Source organism: Callithrix jacchus, chromosome 6 (assembly GCF_049354715.1).
Source record: "Callithrix jacchus isolate 240 chromosome 6, calJac240_pri, whole genome shotgun sequence".
NCBI classification, from domain to species: domain Eukaryota; kingdom Metazoa; phylum Chordata; class Mammalia; order Primates; family Cebidae; genus Callithrix; species Callithrix jacchus.
In genome coordinates this window covers 23,468,937-23,485,332 of record NC_133507.1, presented here as the reverse complement: position 1 = coordinate 23,485,332, position 16,396 = coordinate 23,468,937, and the positions used below count along the sequence as shown (strand labels likewise).

Below are 16,396 nucleotides of genomic sequence, written 5' to 3'. Positions count from 1 at the left end.
TAGGCACATGCCACCATGCTTGGCTGATTTTTATATTTTTGGTAGAGATGGGATTTCACCATGTTGGCCAGGCTGGTCTCAAACTCCTGACCACAGGTGATCGGTCTGCTTTGGCCTCCTAAAGTGCTGAGATTACAAGCATAAGGCACCATGCCTGGCCCACTCAGTTTTAAACACTCCTGACCAGTAGGCATTCTCAGACATATCCTCATAGCTTTCGTCACCATCTAAAAGGACATTGCTTACTTGCTTGGTTCCTTGTTGATTATCTGTATTCTCCCACCACCACTAAAGCCCTCCTTCTGCCCGCCACTGCTCCCAGGATGTAAGCCCCATGAAGGCAGGGATTTTATCTTGTTGACCCCATGTTCCTATTCTTTAGAACAGTGCCTGGAACACAGTAGGTGCTCAAAAACTAGTTACTGAGTGAATAATGAAGAGCTTCAGGCTGCCCAGATGCCCAGAAATGCATCCCCCATCCAATACCCCAGCCCCTTTCTTTTCGGCCACCCCCGTGGCTGCAGGACAGCTTAGACCTGCTTCCTGGCCCTCTGCATGAGCAGGCATCATTCCTGGAACCCCTCTGAGCCTCTTTTGCTCTCCTGGAAAATGGAGATGCCCACTGCTATCTCAGAAGGTGTGAGAAATGAAGGTGACGTGCTTAGTGGGGTGCCTGGTTTGTGGCAGGCCGATGACACAGAGGAGTATTGTCAGGCTGGGACGGGGGACGGGGATCCTTCTGCAGGCCATGCTGAGGTTCAGAGAGGCTCGGCCACGCACAGACCCTGGTCCTCACCCCATCCTGCTGCCTCTTGCCACGGGACTCCCAGGCGCTCGCTGTGACCTGTGGAGGTGAAGGGTGTGCTCAACCGCCCCCGCCCTGCTTGTCTGACATCTTTCTTGTTTGCAGACCGAGGCTCCGTTACTGATCCGGCCCTATTTGGCAGACATGACACTCTCTGAAATCCATGTTGTCATGACCGGAGGCTACGCCACCATTGCGGGCAGCCTGCTGGGCGCTTACATCTCCTTTGGGGTAGGTAGAGCCCTCCTGGTGCTTGGCTATGTTGAGGACCTGAAGCCCATCTTTGTGGGAGCCCCACACAGAGCCTGGCCAGAGAAGGCCTCGGATCTTCTCTCTTGGGCCTGCTGTGCTGGCGACAGGGGCAGCTTCCCCTGAGCCAGGCAGGCCCGGTGGGCTGGGCCATTTGCTCAAGTTTCGCACATTGTCACCTAGGGCAAAGCATCCTGGCGTTCTCTTTACTGAGTGCATTCTAGGTACCAGGCAATACAATAGGGTTTTAATATCCCCCTTTCCAGAGGATAAAATTGAGGCTCAAGTGTAAGTGAGATGCCCAAAACCAGATCTGACTGCAAAATTCATCTCATTTCTCCAGTCTCACACCTGGACTGGCTCTAGAGATCTGTCCCCTTCTCCCCTTCCCCACACTCTCTCTGGGCTCAAGTCCTGCCTCTGCTCTTAAATTGTTGCCTATGCAGTTTACACAGCACAAAGCATTTGTAGGTCAAATTCCAGTGGTGTGAATTAGGCCCTTAAAGCAATCTCAATGCTACTGCATGGCAGGCAGAGAAGAATTTTCAAATGCATCCCCTGCAAAATGCCCAGTAATAATGCTTTACATTCGTAAAACACCTTGTGCTCTCACAGGCAAATCTTCAAAGGTCTCAGTTTTCTTTCCTTAACTGTCAAAGAAATTCTTGCTTATTGCAGACGCGAATAAGTTTTTAAATCTCTTTCTTAACCCCACTTCCCACAGGAACTGCTTTTATTTATTGATTTATTAATGTAATTTTGTTGTTGTTGTTGTTGTTGTTTTTTTTTGAGACAGAGTCTTGCTCTGTCTCCAGGCTGGAGTGCAGTGGTTCAATCTTGGCTCATTGCAGCCTCCGACACCCTGGTTCAAGTGATTCTCCTGCCTCAGCCTCCTGAGTAGCTGGGATTACAGGCACAAGCCACTACGCCCAGCTAATTTTTAAAAAACTTTTAGTAGAGATGGGGTTTTGCCATGTTGGCCAGGATGTTCTCGATCTCCTGACCTCGTGTTCTGCCCACCTCAGCCTCCCAAAGTGCTGGGATTAGAGGTGTGGGCCACCATGCCCGGCCTGGTAACTGCTTTTAATAGCTTAGAACAGCTGTTCTCAAAGTGGGGTCCATGGACCAGCATAGTCAGCATCACGTGAGAACTTGTTAAAAATGCAGATTCTTCAGCCCAGCCCAGACCTGCTGAATCAGAAAGGATTGGGGAAGCCAAGGCGGGTGGATCACCTGAGGTCAGGAGTTTGAGACCAGACCAGCCAACATGGAGAAACCATGTCTCTACTCAAAATACAAAAAAATAGCTGGCCATGGTGGTGGGCGCCTATAATCCCAGCTACTCAGGAGGCTGAAGCAGGAAAGTCACTTAAAACCAGGAGGTGGAGGTTGCAGTGAGCTGAGATTGTGCCACTGCATTCCAGCCTGGGCGACAGAGTGACACTCTGTCTCAAAAAAAGAAAAGAAAAGGAAAGAAAAGAAACAATGGGGGGTAGGACCAGCATAGTGCGTGGCAGCAAGGCTCATAGGTGATTCTGATGCTCACTCAATTTGAGACCCACGGACCTAAAACGTCATTCCAAATCTTTCTGGGTAAGTAGTCTTTTGGGTATATACACCTGAGTACTTACATACTTTCTTTCTTTCTTTTTTTTTTTTAATAACAGATGAGAATCATTGATCAAGAGAAAATAGCTCATAAATTATAAAAAGATATTCAAGCTCACTGTTTAAAGAATTAAGACAATAATAATAACTTATCTTTTTTCTAAGCGATATGCAACCCTTCACATGTCTCCAAATGGCAAGAGTGTGGTACTCACACACTCATGATGAGACTTTAATTTACTGTAACCTTTCTGGTGAACACCTATCAGTCAATCTATTTGTTATTTATTTTATTATAGATATAATATTTTATTAGTTTTATTATATATCACTTTTAAATTTTTATTTATATAATACAATATTAATTTTATTATATAGATCACTTAAATATTTTATTTATTTTTTCCTTTTTGACTTCCCACATGACACCAGCATATATTTATATACATATTTTGAGACAGAGTCTCCCTCTGTTACTCAAGCTGGAGTACAGTGGTGCGATCACAGCTCACCATAGCCTCAAACTCCTGGGCTCAAGCAATCCTCCCACCTCAGCCTCCTGAGTAGCTGGGACTACATATGTGAGTCACCACCTCTGGCTATTTTTTCTTTTTTTCAGTAGAGATGGGGTCTTGCTACATTGCCGAGGCTGATCTTAAACTGGGCTCAATTTATCCTCCCACCTTGGCCTCCCAAAATATTAGGAATATAGGCATGAGCCATTGCACCCAGCTTCAGTCACTTTAGAGATACTCTTTCCCTTTGATCCAGCTAGAAAAATTGTGATGTAGGGATATTCTCACAAATGTTCAAGAAATGCAAAATTTCAACATTATTTGTAAAAGCAAGAAAACTGGAGAGCCTAAATGCCCAGCAGTACGGTCATGAGCTGGGTAAGTTGCTGCCAAAAGGCGGTGGCATTCATCGTGAAAGTGAGGTGGTCTGTGCACGTTTTTTGGAGAATGACCCTGCCCTGCCGTGGCCCCCCCGTCAGGCTCTCTGGATGTTGTGGGGGGTGGGGGGTGACCACAGAGTGACCTACACTGTCCCCTTCTGCAGTCCCAAATTCCACCTGTCTCTCTCATCTCTGTCCCTGGGGATGACGAGGGATGGGTGAAAGGGCAGCCAGCCTGCCCCTCAGCCTCTCCTTCACTCCAGACATTTGGGCCACACCAAGAACCTCCCACAGAGCTGTCTGGCAGGGCCGGCTGTTACATGACTTTTCAAGAAGTCTCCCTGTGTTCAGGGGCTTTGGATTTGGGAGGGCGCCCTCCCATCTAGAATTCTAGAGACTCTCATCTGCTTTGCACCTGTCTCTCTGAGGCCTAGAAAGGGCTCATTAGAGCTGGTGCACTCCCCACCACCAATAGATTTTGGAAGTGTAGGGGCCGAAGGGAAACTTCCCCTACACCCTCTGAAGGTCACTGAAAACTCAACTCACAAAAGGCAGATTAACAGGAGGAAGGCACACGAATTTACTTAATATATACACACGCGAGCCGTCAGAACGAAGACCCAAAGATACAGGGAAAATCGTCCATTTTTATGCTCAGGTTCAACAAAGCATGGACAGCCTCGTAGAAATAGAATTGGACCAACAGAGTGTGATCCGATACTAATGGAGTCAGTGGAGGAGAAACAGCAAAGCCTGTCTGTCTAGACCCTTCTTGGCTCTCTGAGCATGCATTTGTTCCTTTGGCGTATGGGGCAAGATTGTCGGTGGAAGGGGCCTTATGAACCATTTCAGTCAAACAAGGAAGGGAGATAATTTCTCAATGGCCAGTTTTTACCCAGAAAGGCAGAGGGAAGGTAGAGCAGTGTTTTTAGGCATTATGGCTGGCTTTGGGTAAAAGAGCTTCTGGTCTCCAGGCCCTGCCTTGGGGAAGAGGAATTCTGGTTTCTGTGGCTAGCCTTGGGAAGAATTGGACTCAAAGATGGGAGAGCAGGAGAGAAAAACTTCTTCCGAGGCTGCTTCTGAACCCTTCATTTTTGGGAATTGTTTTTAGAATCTCAACAGAAGGAATTTGATGTTTCAAAAAATGAAACCCAAAACTTTGTTCCTGAAACTTTTTTCATGACAGGATTTTGGGGGAGGGGATATCCTATTTTCAGAACTTAGGGCTTTAAATGTCTTAACTGGGCTCTGGTCCCCTCAGCCAATGAAAAGAATAACGCTGGTGTTCTTCCTAGTCATTACTTAGAACTTAAACACTGGAAGAATGCCTGCCCATTTCCACAGTCTGCTGAAAACTCCGCCCTCCTTCCTTCCCTTTCTCAGGCAAAAGTCCAGGCCCAGCGGGGCCTGGGTACCCATGTCCATTTACCTACACAGAATGGGCAGAGGCAGCCAGGATCCACCCTAGGGGCCCTTGAGCCTCCACTCACAGTCTCTGGTTTGCAAGCCCCAGGCTACAACCATAGCTGGCCCAGAGGAAAAGCGCCTAACAGCCTATCAAACCTTCCTTCCCTTCAATCTCTGGATCTGCCCCAGTCTTGTCTCCAGTGCAGCTCTCTTCTGCCCCCACCTGGCTCATAACAGTCACTGTACCACCCCAGCAAGGCACTTCCTCCTTTAACTTCCTTCCCCAGTCAGTTCCTCAGTATCTTTTGTTCTGCCCCCAGCCCCTGAATCCCAGAAGGGTCTTTCTTGCTCTTTCCTCCAAGCTCCGAGATTCTTTTTTTTTCTTTGAGACAGAGTCTCCCTCTGTCACCCAGGCTGGAGTGCAATGGCTCGATCTCGGCTCACTACAACCTCCACCTCACAGGTTCAAGCAGTTCTCCTGCCTGTGTCCCAAGTAGCTGGGATTACAGGGCCCACCATCATGCCCAGCTAATTTTTGTATTTTTAGTAGAGACATGGTTTTCCCATGTTGGCCAGGCTGGCCTTGAACTCCTGACCTCAGGTGATCTGCCCACCCCAGCCTCCCAAAGTGCTGGGATTACAGGCATGAGCCACTGTGCCTGGCTTCCAAGTCCCGGATTTATAAGACCACTTTGTAGCTCAATTTCTGGCTCCCTTCCTCACACATCCCTCCTATTGCTAATATCTGGACATTTCTAGACCTCACTGTCCAAAACAGTAGCCACCAATCACACATAACTATTGAGCACTTGAAATGTGGCTAGCCATACTTAAAAAAATTTTAAGATATTTTATTAATTTGTAGTTTTTATTTTGTCATCCATATTGATAATTTAATATTGATTACATGGTGGAAAGAAAATATTTGGGATATATTGGGTTAAATAAAACATTATTAAAATTAATTTAACTTATTTTTTTTTCCTTTTTAAAATGTGGCTACTAGGCTGGGCGCATGGCTCATGCCTGTAATTCTAGTACTTTGGGAGACCAAGGCAGAAGGATGAAGGTCACCAAAGCCTCACAGTGACATGGGAAAGAACCTACAACACTGCAGGTAGAGAATGACCAAAACTGGGGGCAGCGGGGAAACAGACTCCAAACTGATGCATGGAAAGAGCAGAAAAAATACACCAAAATGCCAGTGAATTAACTGTCCCAGGAGCTTGAGACAAGCATGGGCAACATAGGGAGACCCCATCTTTAAAAAAAAAATTGAAAAATAAAAAATTAGCTGGGCATGGTGGCACACATCTGCAGTCCTAGGTATTTGGGAGGCTGAAGCAGGAGGATCACTTGAGCCCAGGAGGTCGAGGCTATAGTGAGCCACGATCATGCCATTACACTCCAACCTGGGTGACAAGTGAGACCCTTCGGATCAGAGAAAGGCCGTGGGCAGGTGTGGGCCCTGGGATGCTAGGATGGAAGGCTCTCCTGACCAGGTGCCTGGGAGGCAGGGCTGGGGAACATCACAGAGTGGAGTAGCTGGCAGTGGGGAGGTGGATGTGGGTTGGCCCAGTGCCCAGGGAGCCCTGCCTATGCAGGACTCAGCCCTTTCCATGACAAGCTGGAAACTACCAACTGCAGCATTTGAGGCGGTGACCACAACTGGCCCACCCAGGGGATAGTGTCCAGGAACATGACAACTGCAGGATGTGTTCCCTGCTGTGACTCAGGTTTACAAACCAGATGTGATCTACAAGTCAGAGGAAGGGGCAGAGTCCTGACTGGTGGAAGGAAAATCCCAGAATTCCAGGTGTGGCACCATCCCAGCTGGGGCTGGGCAACTGAGGAGGAAGCAGATGAAGTCCTAAAGCCCCACCCAGAAAGTCCACAAAGGACACCTGACCCAAGTGGGCTTCATCTAGCAAAAGGCAGGGGCCCAGCCTTGCGTGCCCAGTGTCCACACAGGGCCCTGGGGAGGTATCAGGCAGCTGCCAATTCTTGTTCATGTTTTAAGGGGTTTTGTTGGTGCTTAAAAAGAAACAACTGGGGTTTAGAAAAAAATAAGGACATAAGACCTGGGATTCAGAGCCTGAGAGGGTCTCCAGGCTGGCACTTCCCTGAGATGGTAATGAGGGGCCCCTATGCTCTGTTCTCTGCATTTTTTTTTTTTTTTTTGGGACAAAGTCTCACTCTGTCACCCAGGCTGGAGTACAGTGGTGTGATCTCAGCTCACTGCAACCTCCGCCTTCCGTGTTCAAGTAATTCTTGTGCTTCAGTTTCCCAAGTAGGTAGGATTACAGGTGTGTGCCATCATGCCAGGCTAATTTTTGTATTTTTAGTAGGAATGGAGTTTCACCATGTTGGCCAGGCTGGTCTCGAACTCCTGACCTCAAATGATCCATCCTGTCTTGGCCTCCCAAAATCCTAGGATTACAGGTGTGAGCTACCACGCCAAGCCTCCCCTCTGCTTTTATCAGCCTGAGTGTCTATCTTCAACTTACTACTCTCCTCCTTTTTCTTTAACACTTGAGAAAACAGTTGGCTTATTATAAACTTTAAGATGAAAACGTCTATTTTACTTTTCTTTTTTTTTGAGACAAAGTCTCATTATGTTGACCAGGCTGGAGTGCAGTGGTGTGATCTTGGCTCACTGCCAGCTCCGCCTCCTGAGTTCAAGCAGTTCTCCTGCCTCAGCCTCCCAAGTGGCTGGAACTACAAGCATGCGCCACCATGCCCAGCTAATTTTTGTATTTTTGGTAGAGATGAGGTCTCTCCATGTTGGCCAGGATGGTCTCCATCTCTTGACCTTGTGATCCACCCACCTCGGCCTCCCAAAGTGCTGGGATTACAGGTGTGAGCCACCGCACCCGGCCGATTTTACTTTTTTGTTTATTAAAAAAATATCTTGCTGTGGACATTTTGAAAGATACCAAAATGCAGAAAGAAAAGAATATTGGCCAGGTGTGGTGGCTCACACCTGTAATCCCAGCACTTTGGGAAGCTGAAGCAGGTGGATCACGAGGTCAGGAGTTTGAGACCAGCCTGGCCAACACAGTAAAACCCCATCTCTACTAAAATTAAAAAATTAGCTGGGTGTGGTGGTGCTCATCTGTAATCCCAGCTACTCCAGAGACTGAGGCAAGAGAATTGCTTAAACCCTGGAGGTGGAGGTTGCAGTGAGCCGAGATTGTGCCACTGTACTCCAGCCTGGGTGACAGAGCAAGACTCCGTCTCAGGGAAAATAAAAAAAAAAAAAAAAAAGAGAAAAGAAAAAAGAAAATCACCCTTGGCCCCACCAGCCAGGGACAGTGAATTCATTGGCATTTCGGTGTATTTTTTTCTGCTCTTTCCATGCATCAGTTTGGAGTCTGTTTCCCCGCTGCCCCCAGTTTTGGTCATTCTCTACCTGCAGTGTTGTAGGTCCTTTCCCCCGTCACTGTGAGGCTTTGGTGACCTTCATTTTTAATGACAGCGGGATGATGCTTAGCCATTCTTTATTGTTAGATGTCTGAGTTGGTTCTAGTTTCCCTGCTTGGTAAATGACACAGTGATGTGGGGAAAACATATGTCATTTATCTCTGTGGTAAAGAACAGAGAAGTGAGGAGTTTGGGGTCACAGTGAAGATAAAAATTCAGGGAGAATCACAGGGGCCGACATTGCTCTGCCATCTTGCTGGAAAGGGTTTTTACAGCGTGGGTCCTGGAAGGAGACTCAGGGCCAGATGGTGGTGGTTGTAGGAGGCAGATTTCCTGAGAAGGAGTTCTCACACTGCAGGATTGGGTGTGATGGGCTGCCTTGCAGTGGTGAGTTCCCCATCCCAGTAAGCATTTAAAGAAAGAACCTAGAAAGGGGGTACATTCCTACACTGGTACATACCTACATTAAGGTGGAACTGGGTGAGCTGTTAAGTCCATTTCATTTCCACTCTCAGGTTCTAGATCTTTGTCTGAAACCATCACAAATTCTTCCACTAAGGGGGAAACCTCAGCTAATGGCAATTAGTGGTCAACAGTGACGCCTTAAAAAGGACGAAAGAACCTTGAATTTGGAGCCAAAAGGTGTGATGGGCTCTGATTCCTTCTCTTCCTTTACTTTGGGCAAGTCACATTGAATCCGTTGGAGTCTCAGTTTCCTTGTCTGTAAAATGAGAATAACAATATTCATCATTCCTAAGTTAGGGAAGCACCGGGAAGAAACAGAAGGTGCTATACATGTAGCCTGTGAGCTTTTACACATCAAAGGTATTATAATAATGATGATAGCAGTTGTGACAATGAGGACATGCCAGTGGGACAGACTACACGTGTGCCCTTGCTGCCCTGGGCCGCACTTCTTGGTCACTAGCGTTTCTCCTGACTGCCTACCTGGAACCCACACTCCGACTCTTGCAGATCGACGCCACCTCGCTGATCGCAGCCTCCGTGATGGCTGCCCCTTGTGCTTTAGCCCTCTCCAAGCTGGTCTACCCGGAGGTGGAGGAGTCCAAGTTTGTGAGGGAGGAAGTGAAACTGACCTATGGGTGAGCACAGCAGGAGGTCCTGCAAAGGGGGTAGTGGTACAAGGTGCAGGGGCAAAGCAGGGGGTCCTGTTCTATCTGTTTCTCACTGTCTTCCACCAGTTCGGGCCGGTCGCTCCTCTTTCCCTGCCCTAGTTTGGCTTCATTTGCTGTCTTAGTCTGTTTTCTGTTGCTTATAATAGAATACCTGAAGCTGGGTAATTTATAAAGAATAGGAGGCCGGGCACGGTGGCTCACGCCTATAATCCCAGCACTTTGGAAGGCCGAGGTGGGTGGATCACGAGGTCGAGAGATCGAGACCATCCTGGTCAACATGGTGAAACCCTGTCTCTACTAAAAATACAAAAATTAGCTGGGGATGGTGGTGCATGCCTATAGTCCCAGCTACTAGGGAGGATGAAGCAGGAGGATTGCTTGAACCCAGGAGGCAGAGGTTGCGGTGAGCCGAGATCACGCCATTGCACTCTAGGCTGGGTAACAAGAGTGAAACTCCATCTCAAAAAAAAAAAAAAAAAGAATAGCAATTTATTTCTTATAGTTACGGAGACTGAGAAATCCGAGGTTGAAGGGTTGTATCTGGTGAAAGCCTTCTTGCTACTGGGGATTCTACAGAGTCCCAAGATGGCACAGAGTGTCACATGGTGAGGGGTTGAGGGGTACTGGGCAGGGAACTGAGTATGCTAGCTCAGATCTCTCTTCCTCTTCTTAAGAAGCCACCAGTCAAGGCCAGATGTGGTGGCTTATGCCTGTAATCCCAGCACTTTGGGAGGCTGAGGCAGGCAGATCACTTAAGGTCAGGAGTTTGAGACAAACCTGGCTAACATGGGGAACCCTGTATCTGCTAAAAGTACAAAAGTTAGCCTGGCATAGAGGCTCACGCTTGTAATTCCAGTTACTTGAGGGGCTGAGGCACGAGAATTGCTTGAATCTGGGAGGTGGAGGTTGCAGTGAGCCTAGATGGCACCACTGCACTCCAGCCTGAGCAACAGAGCAAACCTCTGTCTCAAAAACAAAACAAAACAAAAAGCCACCAGTCCTATTCCTGTGATAACCCATTATCCCATTCATCCATTAATCCAAAATTTAGGAATGATTTAATCCATTCAGGAGGGCAGAGCCCTCATGACCCAATCACCTCTCAAAGGCCCCAACTCTCAATACTGCCACATTGGGGATGAAGTTTGAACGTGAGTTTCTGGAGGGCAAACATTCAGACCACAGCATTTGCAGAAATGCACACTCCAGTTCTCACATCTTGAGTTCCAGTCTCTGGCCAGCAGGAAACAATGGACCAGGCGAGGCTTGACAGTATGGCCTGGTTCTTGGCACTGTGGCCTGTCGTGTGTGCATGTTGAGGGGGGTCATCAAAAGGTCCCATGCCATCTCTGACCACGCAGGGTATCAACCACCCATGGACATGCTGAGTGCCATCTTTGATTTTACTCACCTCCTAATATCCTCTCATAAGTCTTAATAACTGTTAGGCAACATTTAAACCTTAAACAGTGTTGCAAAGGCACCACGTCGGACACATGCTTGGGCACACCCCAACTTCACAACCTTCTGAAGCACTGAGCAGCGCTGTCCCGTGGAAGTGTAATGTGAGCCACGCCTGTCATTTTCTAGTAGTTGTCCTTTAAAAAGTCAAAAGAAATGGGTGATTTTAATAACCCATTTTCCTTAACCCTGTATACCCCAAAGTATTGTCATTTCAACATGTAACCAGTATAAGAATTATTGAGATATTTTGCATTTTTCGGTACTAAATCCTCAAAATCTGGTCTATATTTTGCACTTACAAGAAATTCAATTCAGACAGCCTCCTGTCGCATGTGGCTAATGGCTTCCATCTTGGACAGTTTGGTGCTAGAAATCTGGACCTTGTCCCAGTGCTTTGGCCAGCCCCTTCTTCTCTCTGGGTCTCAGGAAAAATGAGGAATTCCTGCTCTGAAGTGCTCTTCCAGGGTTCCTATTTGTGCCTGTAAGATAGGGACCCTTGCTGGTTGTGGAGACAGGCCAGTAATGATTGTTCTCGATCCCAACGACAGAGATGCTCAGAACCTCATAGAAGCAGCCAGCACTGGGGCCGCCATCTCTGTGAAGGTGGTTGCCAACATCGCTGCCAACCTGATTGCGTTCCTGGCTGTGCTGGCCTTCATCAATGCTGCCCTCTTCTGGCTGGGAGACATGGTGGACATCCAGGGGCTCAGCTTCCAGGTGTGTTTCTGGTCACCATGCTCGGTCTGTAGAGAGGTTGGCCCCAGGTGGGTGGTGTGAGGTGGCTGGAGGCCCAGCAGAGTCTAGGCCCAGCCCTCAGTGCCAGCCACACCCTTGTCCCCTCAGCTCATCTGCTCCTACATCCTGCGGCCTGTAGCCTTCTTGATGGGTGTGGCCTGGGAGGACTGCCCAGTGGTAGCTGAGCTGCTGGGGATCAAGCTGTTTCTGAACGAGTTTGTGGCCTATCAAGAACTCTCCAAGTACAAGCAACGCCGCCTGGCAGGAGTCGAGGAGTGGGTCGGCGCCAGGAAACAGTGGATCTCCGTGAGTGGCCCAGTCCCGTCCCTGCGGCAGGGGATGACATGGCACAGCGGCTCCTGAGGGCCCCTGGCGGCTGCTCTCCTGCTTCCTGGGCCTGACTGGATTGGTGATTCACCACCTGCATCCTACAGTCCCAGGAGACAGGATGGCTTCAGGCTTCGCTGCTGTCTTTCTTGAGGCCTCTTAGGAGGCTGAGGCGTGGGGAGAGAGCACTGAGGGATGTCTGAAACCCAGGTCTAGATGGGTCGTCTTTCACTGCGGCCTTGAGCCAGCCACAGCACCTTTCCTCTTATTTTCCTCTTATTATAGATTACAGATGTCAGCCGCCACACGTGGCCATCACCTTCACTGTTAATATAGTGGATTCAGCACAGGGATTGGTCCTTTCTGTCAAAATTTACTTTTAAATTCTATAAAAGATCTATAAGATTAACCATTCTAAAAGAATAATAACATTATTGAGAATGAAAAAATTACCTATAATCTCACCATCCCAAATAATAATTATTGTTGTTTCTTACATTTTCTTCCATTCTTTTTAAGAGAGAGTTTAGGCCAGGCACAGTGTCCCATGCCTGTATTCCCAGCACTTTGGGAGGTCAAGGTGGAAAGATCACTTGAGGCCAGGAGTTCAAGACTAGCCTGGGCAACATAGTGAGACCCTGTCTTTACTCAAAATTTTAAAAATTGTGAGGTGCAGGCCAGGTGTAGTGGCTCACATCCATAATCCCAGCACTTTAGGAGGCCAAAGTGGGCAGATCATGAGATCAGGAGTTCAAGACCAGCCTGGTCAACATGATGAAACCCATCTCTACTAAAAATACAAAAATTATCCAGGCGTGGTGGCGGACACCTGTAATCCCAGCAACTTGGGAGGCTGAGGCAGGAGAATCACTTGAAATCAGAAGGCGGAGCTTACAGTGAGCCAAGGTCATGCCACCGCACTCCAGCCTGGACAACAGAGTGAAACTGTCTCAAAAAAAAAAAAATTTTTTTTCAAGGTGCAGTGGTGCATGCCTGTAGTCCCAGCTACTTGGGAGGCTGAGGCAGGAAGACGGCTTGATCGCAGGAGTTTGAGGTTGTTGTGAGCTAGGATTGTATCACTGCCCTTCAGCCCGGGCAACAGAGCAAGACCCTATCTTTAAAAAAAAAAAAAAAAGAGGAAAAGAGAGAGCTAACATAGTTGCTGCTGTGGCAGCCATACTGTGCTGTAGCCAGTTGTGTTTTTACTTAATATTATAACATAAGCCTCATTTTTTATATACGTGTCCTAACATACTTACCCAATCCCCTGCTGTTAGGCCACTCACACAATTCTGTTATTAGGTTTTTATTCGCATGTTGAAATGAGTCTCTTTGTGCGTATAGCCCTTCCTTTCTCTCAGAGTGTTTCTGCCGCTTTCCCAGGTGTGGGCTGACTGAATCCCACACGCGTCTTCATGTGGCTACAGCAGCTGAAGTCACCAGCACCAGCTGTGCCTGTGAGCATTTATTCCGCCACACAGCTAAACCGCCTGGAGTAGCTTCTTCAAAACAAGGCTCCCTACTTTAATGAGCAAGTAATGGCTCATTGTTTGCCCTACTTGGGTGACTGAAAACTTTCAACAGGAAGTTCTTTTTCTTGTCTTTTAAATTCCTTTTTAAATTGTAAAGGAATAGACTCTTTAGGTTTTTTAAAAATGAAAGTTTCTGGCCATGCACCCTGGCTCACGCCTGTATTCTCAGTACTTTGGGAGGCTGAGGAAGGCAGATCACTTGAAGTCAGGAGTTTGAGACCAGCCTGACCAACACGGCAAAAACCCTCCTCTACTAAAAATACAAATATTTTTATTTTTTTCTGCCTGTGTGGTGGAACACGCCTGTAGTCCCAGCTACTCCTGATGCGGAGGCACAAGAATCGCTTGAACTTGGGAGGTGGAAGTTGCAGTGAGCCGAGACTGTGCCACTGCACTCTAGCTTGGGCAACAGAGCAAGAGTGTCTCAAAGACAAACAAAACAAAACAAAACAAACAAACAAAAAGACCAGGCGCAGTGACTCACACCTGTAATCCCAGCACTTTTGGAGGCCAAAGCAGGCAGATCACCTGAAGTCAAAAGTTCGAGACCAGCCTGGCCAACATGGTGAAACCCCGTCTCTAGTAAAAATGCAAAAATTAGCCAGGCTTGGGGGCAGGTGCCTGTAATCTCTGCTACTCAGGAGGCGAGGCAGGAGAATCTCTTGAACCTGGGAGGTGGAGGTTGCAGTGAACTGAGATTGCTTCATTGGACTCCAGCCTGGGCAACAAGAGTGAAACTCCATCTCAAAAAAAAAAAAAAAAAAAAAAAAAGAAAAGATTTGTATAGAGTAAAAAAGCTCAAGTTTCCCCTCCCTGTTTTCTCTCACCTCTGGTCTCACCCGTCCTCAGAGGCTAATAGAGGACACACCCCTTCCTGTTCTTTTATTTATTTATTTATTTTTAATTTTCATGGGTACCTAGTAGGTGCATATGTTTATGTGGTACGTGAGGTGTTCTGATATAGGCACGCTTCAGGAATTCACACATTATTCTGCACAGGGGTCCTGCTACATTCCTCTGTATCATTCTGATTTTAGTGTGTGTGCTGCTGAAGCACTTCATGATCTTTTTTATGAACTTCACTCCTTCAGCAAGTATTTGTTGGGACCACTTAGGTGGCAGGCCTCCTGCTAGGCATTGGGGATAACAAGGAGAATTAGACAGACATGGCCCTGGTCTCTAGGAGCCGGCATCTAGTGAGAGACACAGGCAAACATAAGAAAGCAAAAGAACAAAAATTAAAATAACTACAATTTGTGGTGAGTTATTTGAAGGAAAAAACAAGGCAGGGTCTTCCTTGGCTGGACTGGTCAGAAAAGATCTCCCTGAGGTGTGGCATTTAAGCCAAGACTTGGAGAAGGGACGAGCTAGGACAAGCTGGGAAAAGCATTCCAAAGGAAGAGGCACATGCAAAGGCCCTGAGGTTGAGCACTTGGTATGCTTAGAGAACAGAGCAATCAGTACAGCTAGAGCAGGTGGTAATCACAGGCCAAGGAGCAGTCAGAAATCACTGAAGATTTGACATTTTGAATTTTAAAATGACTAGTGGCCAGGCATGGTGGCTCACACCTGTAATCCCAGCACTTTGGGAGGCCAAGGAAGGAGGATCACTTGAGACCCGGAGTTCAAAATCAGTCCTGAAAACAAAGCAAGACCCCATCTCTACAAAAAATTTTAAAATTAGCCAAGTATAGTGGTGCACGCTTGTGGTCTCAGCTACTTGGGATGCTGAGGCAGGAGGATCACTTGCACCCAGGAGACTGGGGCTACAGTGAGCTGTGATTTTGCCACTGTACCCCAGCCTGGGTGACAGAGTGAGACCTTGTCTCAGTAAAAGAGAGAGAGGGAAGAGGGAAGGTAAGGTGGAAAGGGAAGGGGAGGGGAGGGGAGGAGAGGGGAGGGAAAGGAAAGAAAGGGAAGGGAAAGGGGGAAGGGAGGGAGGGAAGGAGGGAAGAAAAGGGAGGAAGGAAAGGAGGGAAAAAAGGGAGGGTGGGGCTGCTCTGTGGAACAAAGCTATAGGGGGGCAAGCAGAGATACATATTTTTTCCAATAATATTTGTATCAACTCATGTTATAAAGACATTAACTTTTTTCTGTTATACTTTCTACATAACTTTTCCTTTTTTGCCCTTTGTGTTGTACAGGGAAATGTAGTTTTTGGTTTTTAGTGTAGAACATTTCATGAATTTGCATGTCACCCTTGGGCAGTGGCCATGCTCATCGTCTTTGCATCATTGAAGTTTTAGTGTATGTGTACAAGAAGCACAGGACTTTGTTGTTGTTGTTTTAATTTAAAAATTCTATTTACTTAGAAGCATTCAGAATGTTGACAAAACAGCTGTAACTTTTAAAAAAATTACAGAGTGGTATGTATGTATGTATGTATGTATGTATGTATGTATGTATTTTTGGAGACAGGGTCTCACTCTGTCACCCAGGCTGGAGTACAGTGGTACAATCACAGCTCACTGTAGCCTCCACCTCCCGGGTTCAAGCGATCCTCCTACCTCAGCTCCTGTGTAACTGGGATTACAGATGTGCACCACCACGCCTGGCTAACTTTTGTATTTTTTGTAGAGATGGGGTCTTGCCATGTTGCCCAAGTTTGTCTCAAACTCCTGACCTCAAGCAATCCTTCTGCCTTGGCCTCCCAAAGTGCTGGGATTATAGGCGTGAGCCACCACGCCTGGCCCAAGTGGTATTCAGTTCATTATATCAGCAATTATTTGTATAAGCTGCATTAGAGACAACTAAATATGAAGGCACCACCATGCACATACACAACTAATTTGTGCTGTGCGCCAGCCAACAAGAG

General features: G+C 47.3%; 1 protein-coding gene, 1 long non-coding RNA gene and 1 other non-coding gene across 5 annotated transcripts in view; 1 reads left to right on the top strand and 2 right to left on the bottom strand.

Annotated features, from left to right (window-relative positions):
- The window catches only part of LOC103793661 (uncharacterized), a 50,487-nt gene that overhangs the window by 3,044 nt on the left and 31,047 nt on the right, over positions 1 to 16,396 (bottom strand). Inside the window, exons 3-4 of the long non-coding RNA XR_004744416.3 lie at positions 10,935 to 11,121; positions 8,848 to 9,108 (exon numbers count right to left, since the gene is read on the bottom strand). This is a non-coding gene — a long non-coding RNA (uncharacterized LOC103793661). The remainder of the gene's footprint in view (positions 1 to 8,847; positions 9,109 to 10,934; positions 11,122 to 16,396) is intronic.
- Positions 1 to 16,396, top strand: part of SLC28A1 (solute carrier family 28 member 1) — a 54,907-nt gene that overhangs the window by 33,807 nt on the left and 4,704 nt on the right. For all 3 annotated transcript variants that reach the window (XM_035303906.3, XM_035303905.3, XM_078326866.1), the window contains exons 11-14: positions 911 to 1,036; positions 9,363 to 9,490; positions 11,536 to 11,704; positions 11,831 to 12,028. In XM_035303906.3, coding sequence (XP_035159797.1) covers positions 911 to 1,036; positions 9,363 to 9,490; positions 11,536 to 11,704; positions 11,831 to 12,028 — 621 coding nt within the window. The remainder of the gene's footprint in view (positions 1 to 910; positions 1,037 to 9,362; positions 9,491 to 11,535; positions 11,705 to 11,830; positions 12,029 to 16,396) is intronic.
- LOC118154947 (U6 spliceosomal RNA) lies at positions 15,745 to 15,847 on the bottom strand. Its single transcript, XR_004745196.1, has one exon. It is a non-coding gene; the product is annotated as a U6 spliceosomal RNA (small nuclear RNA).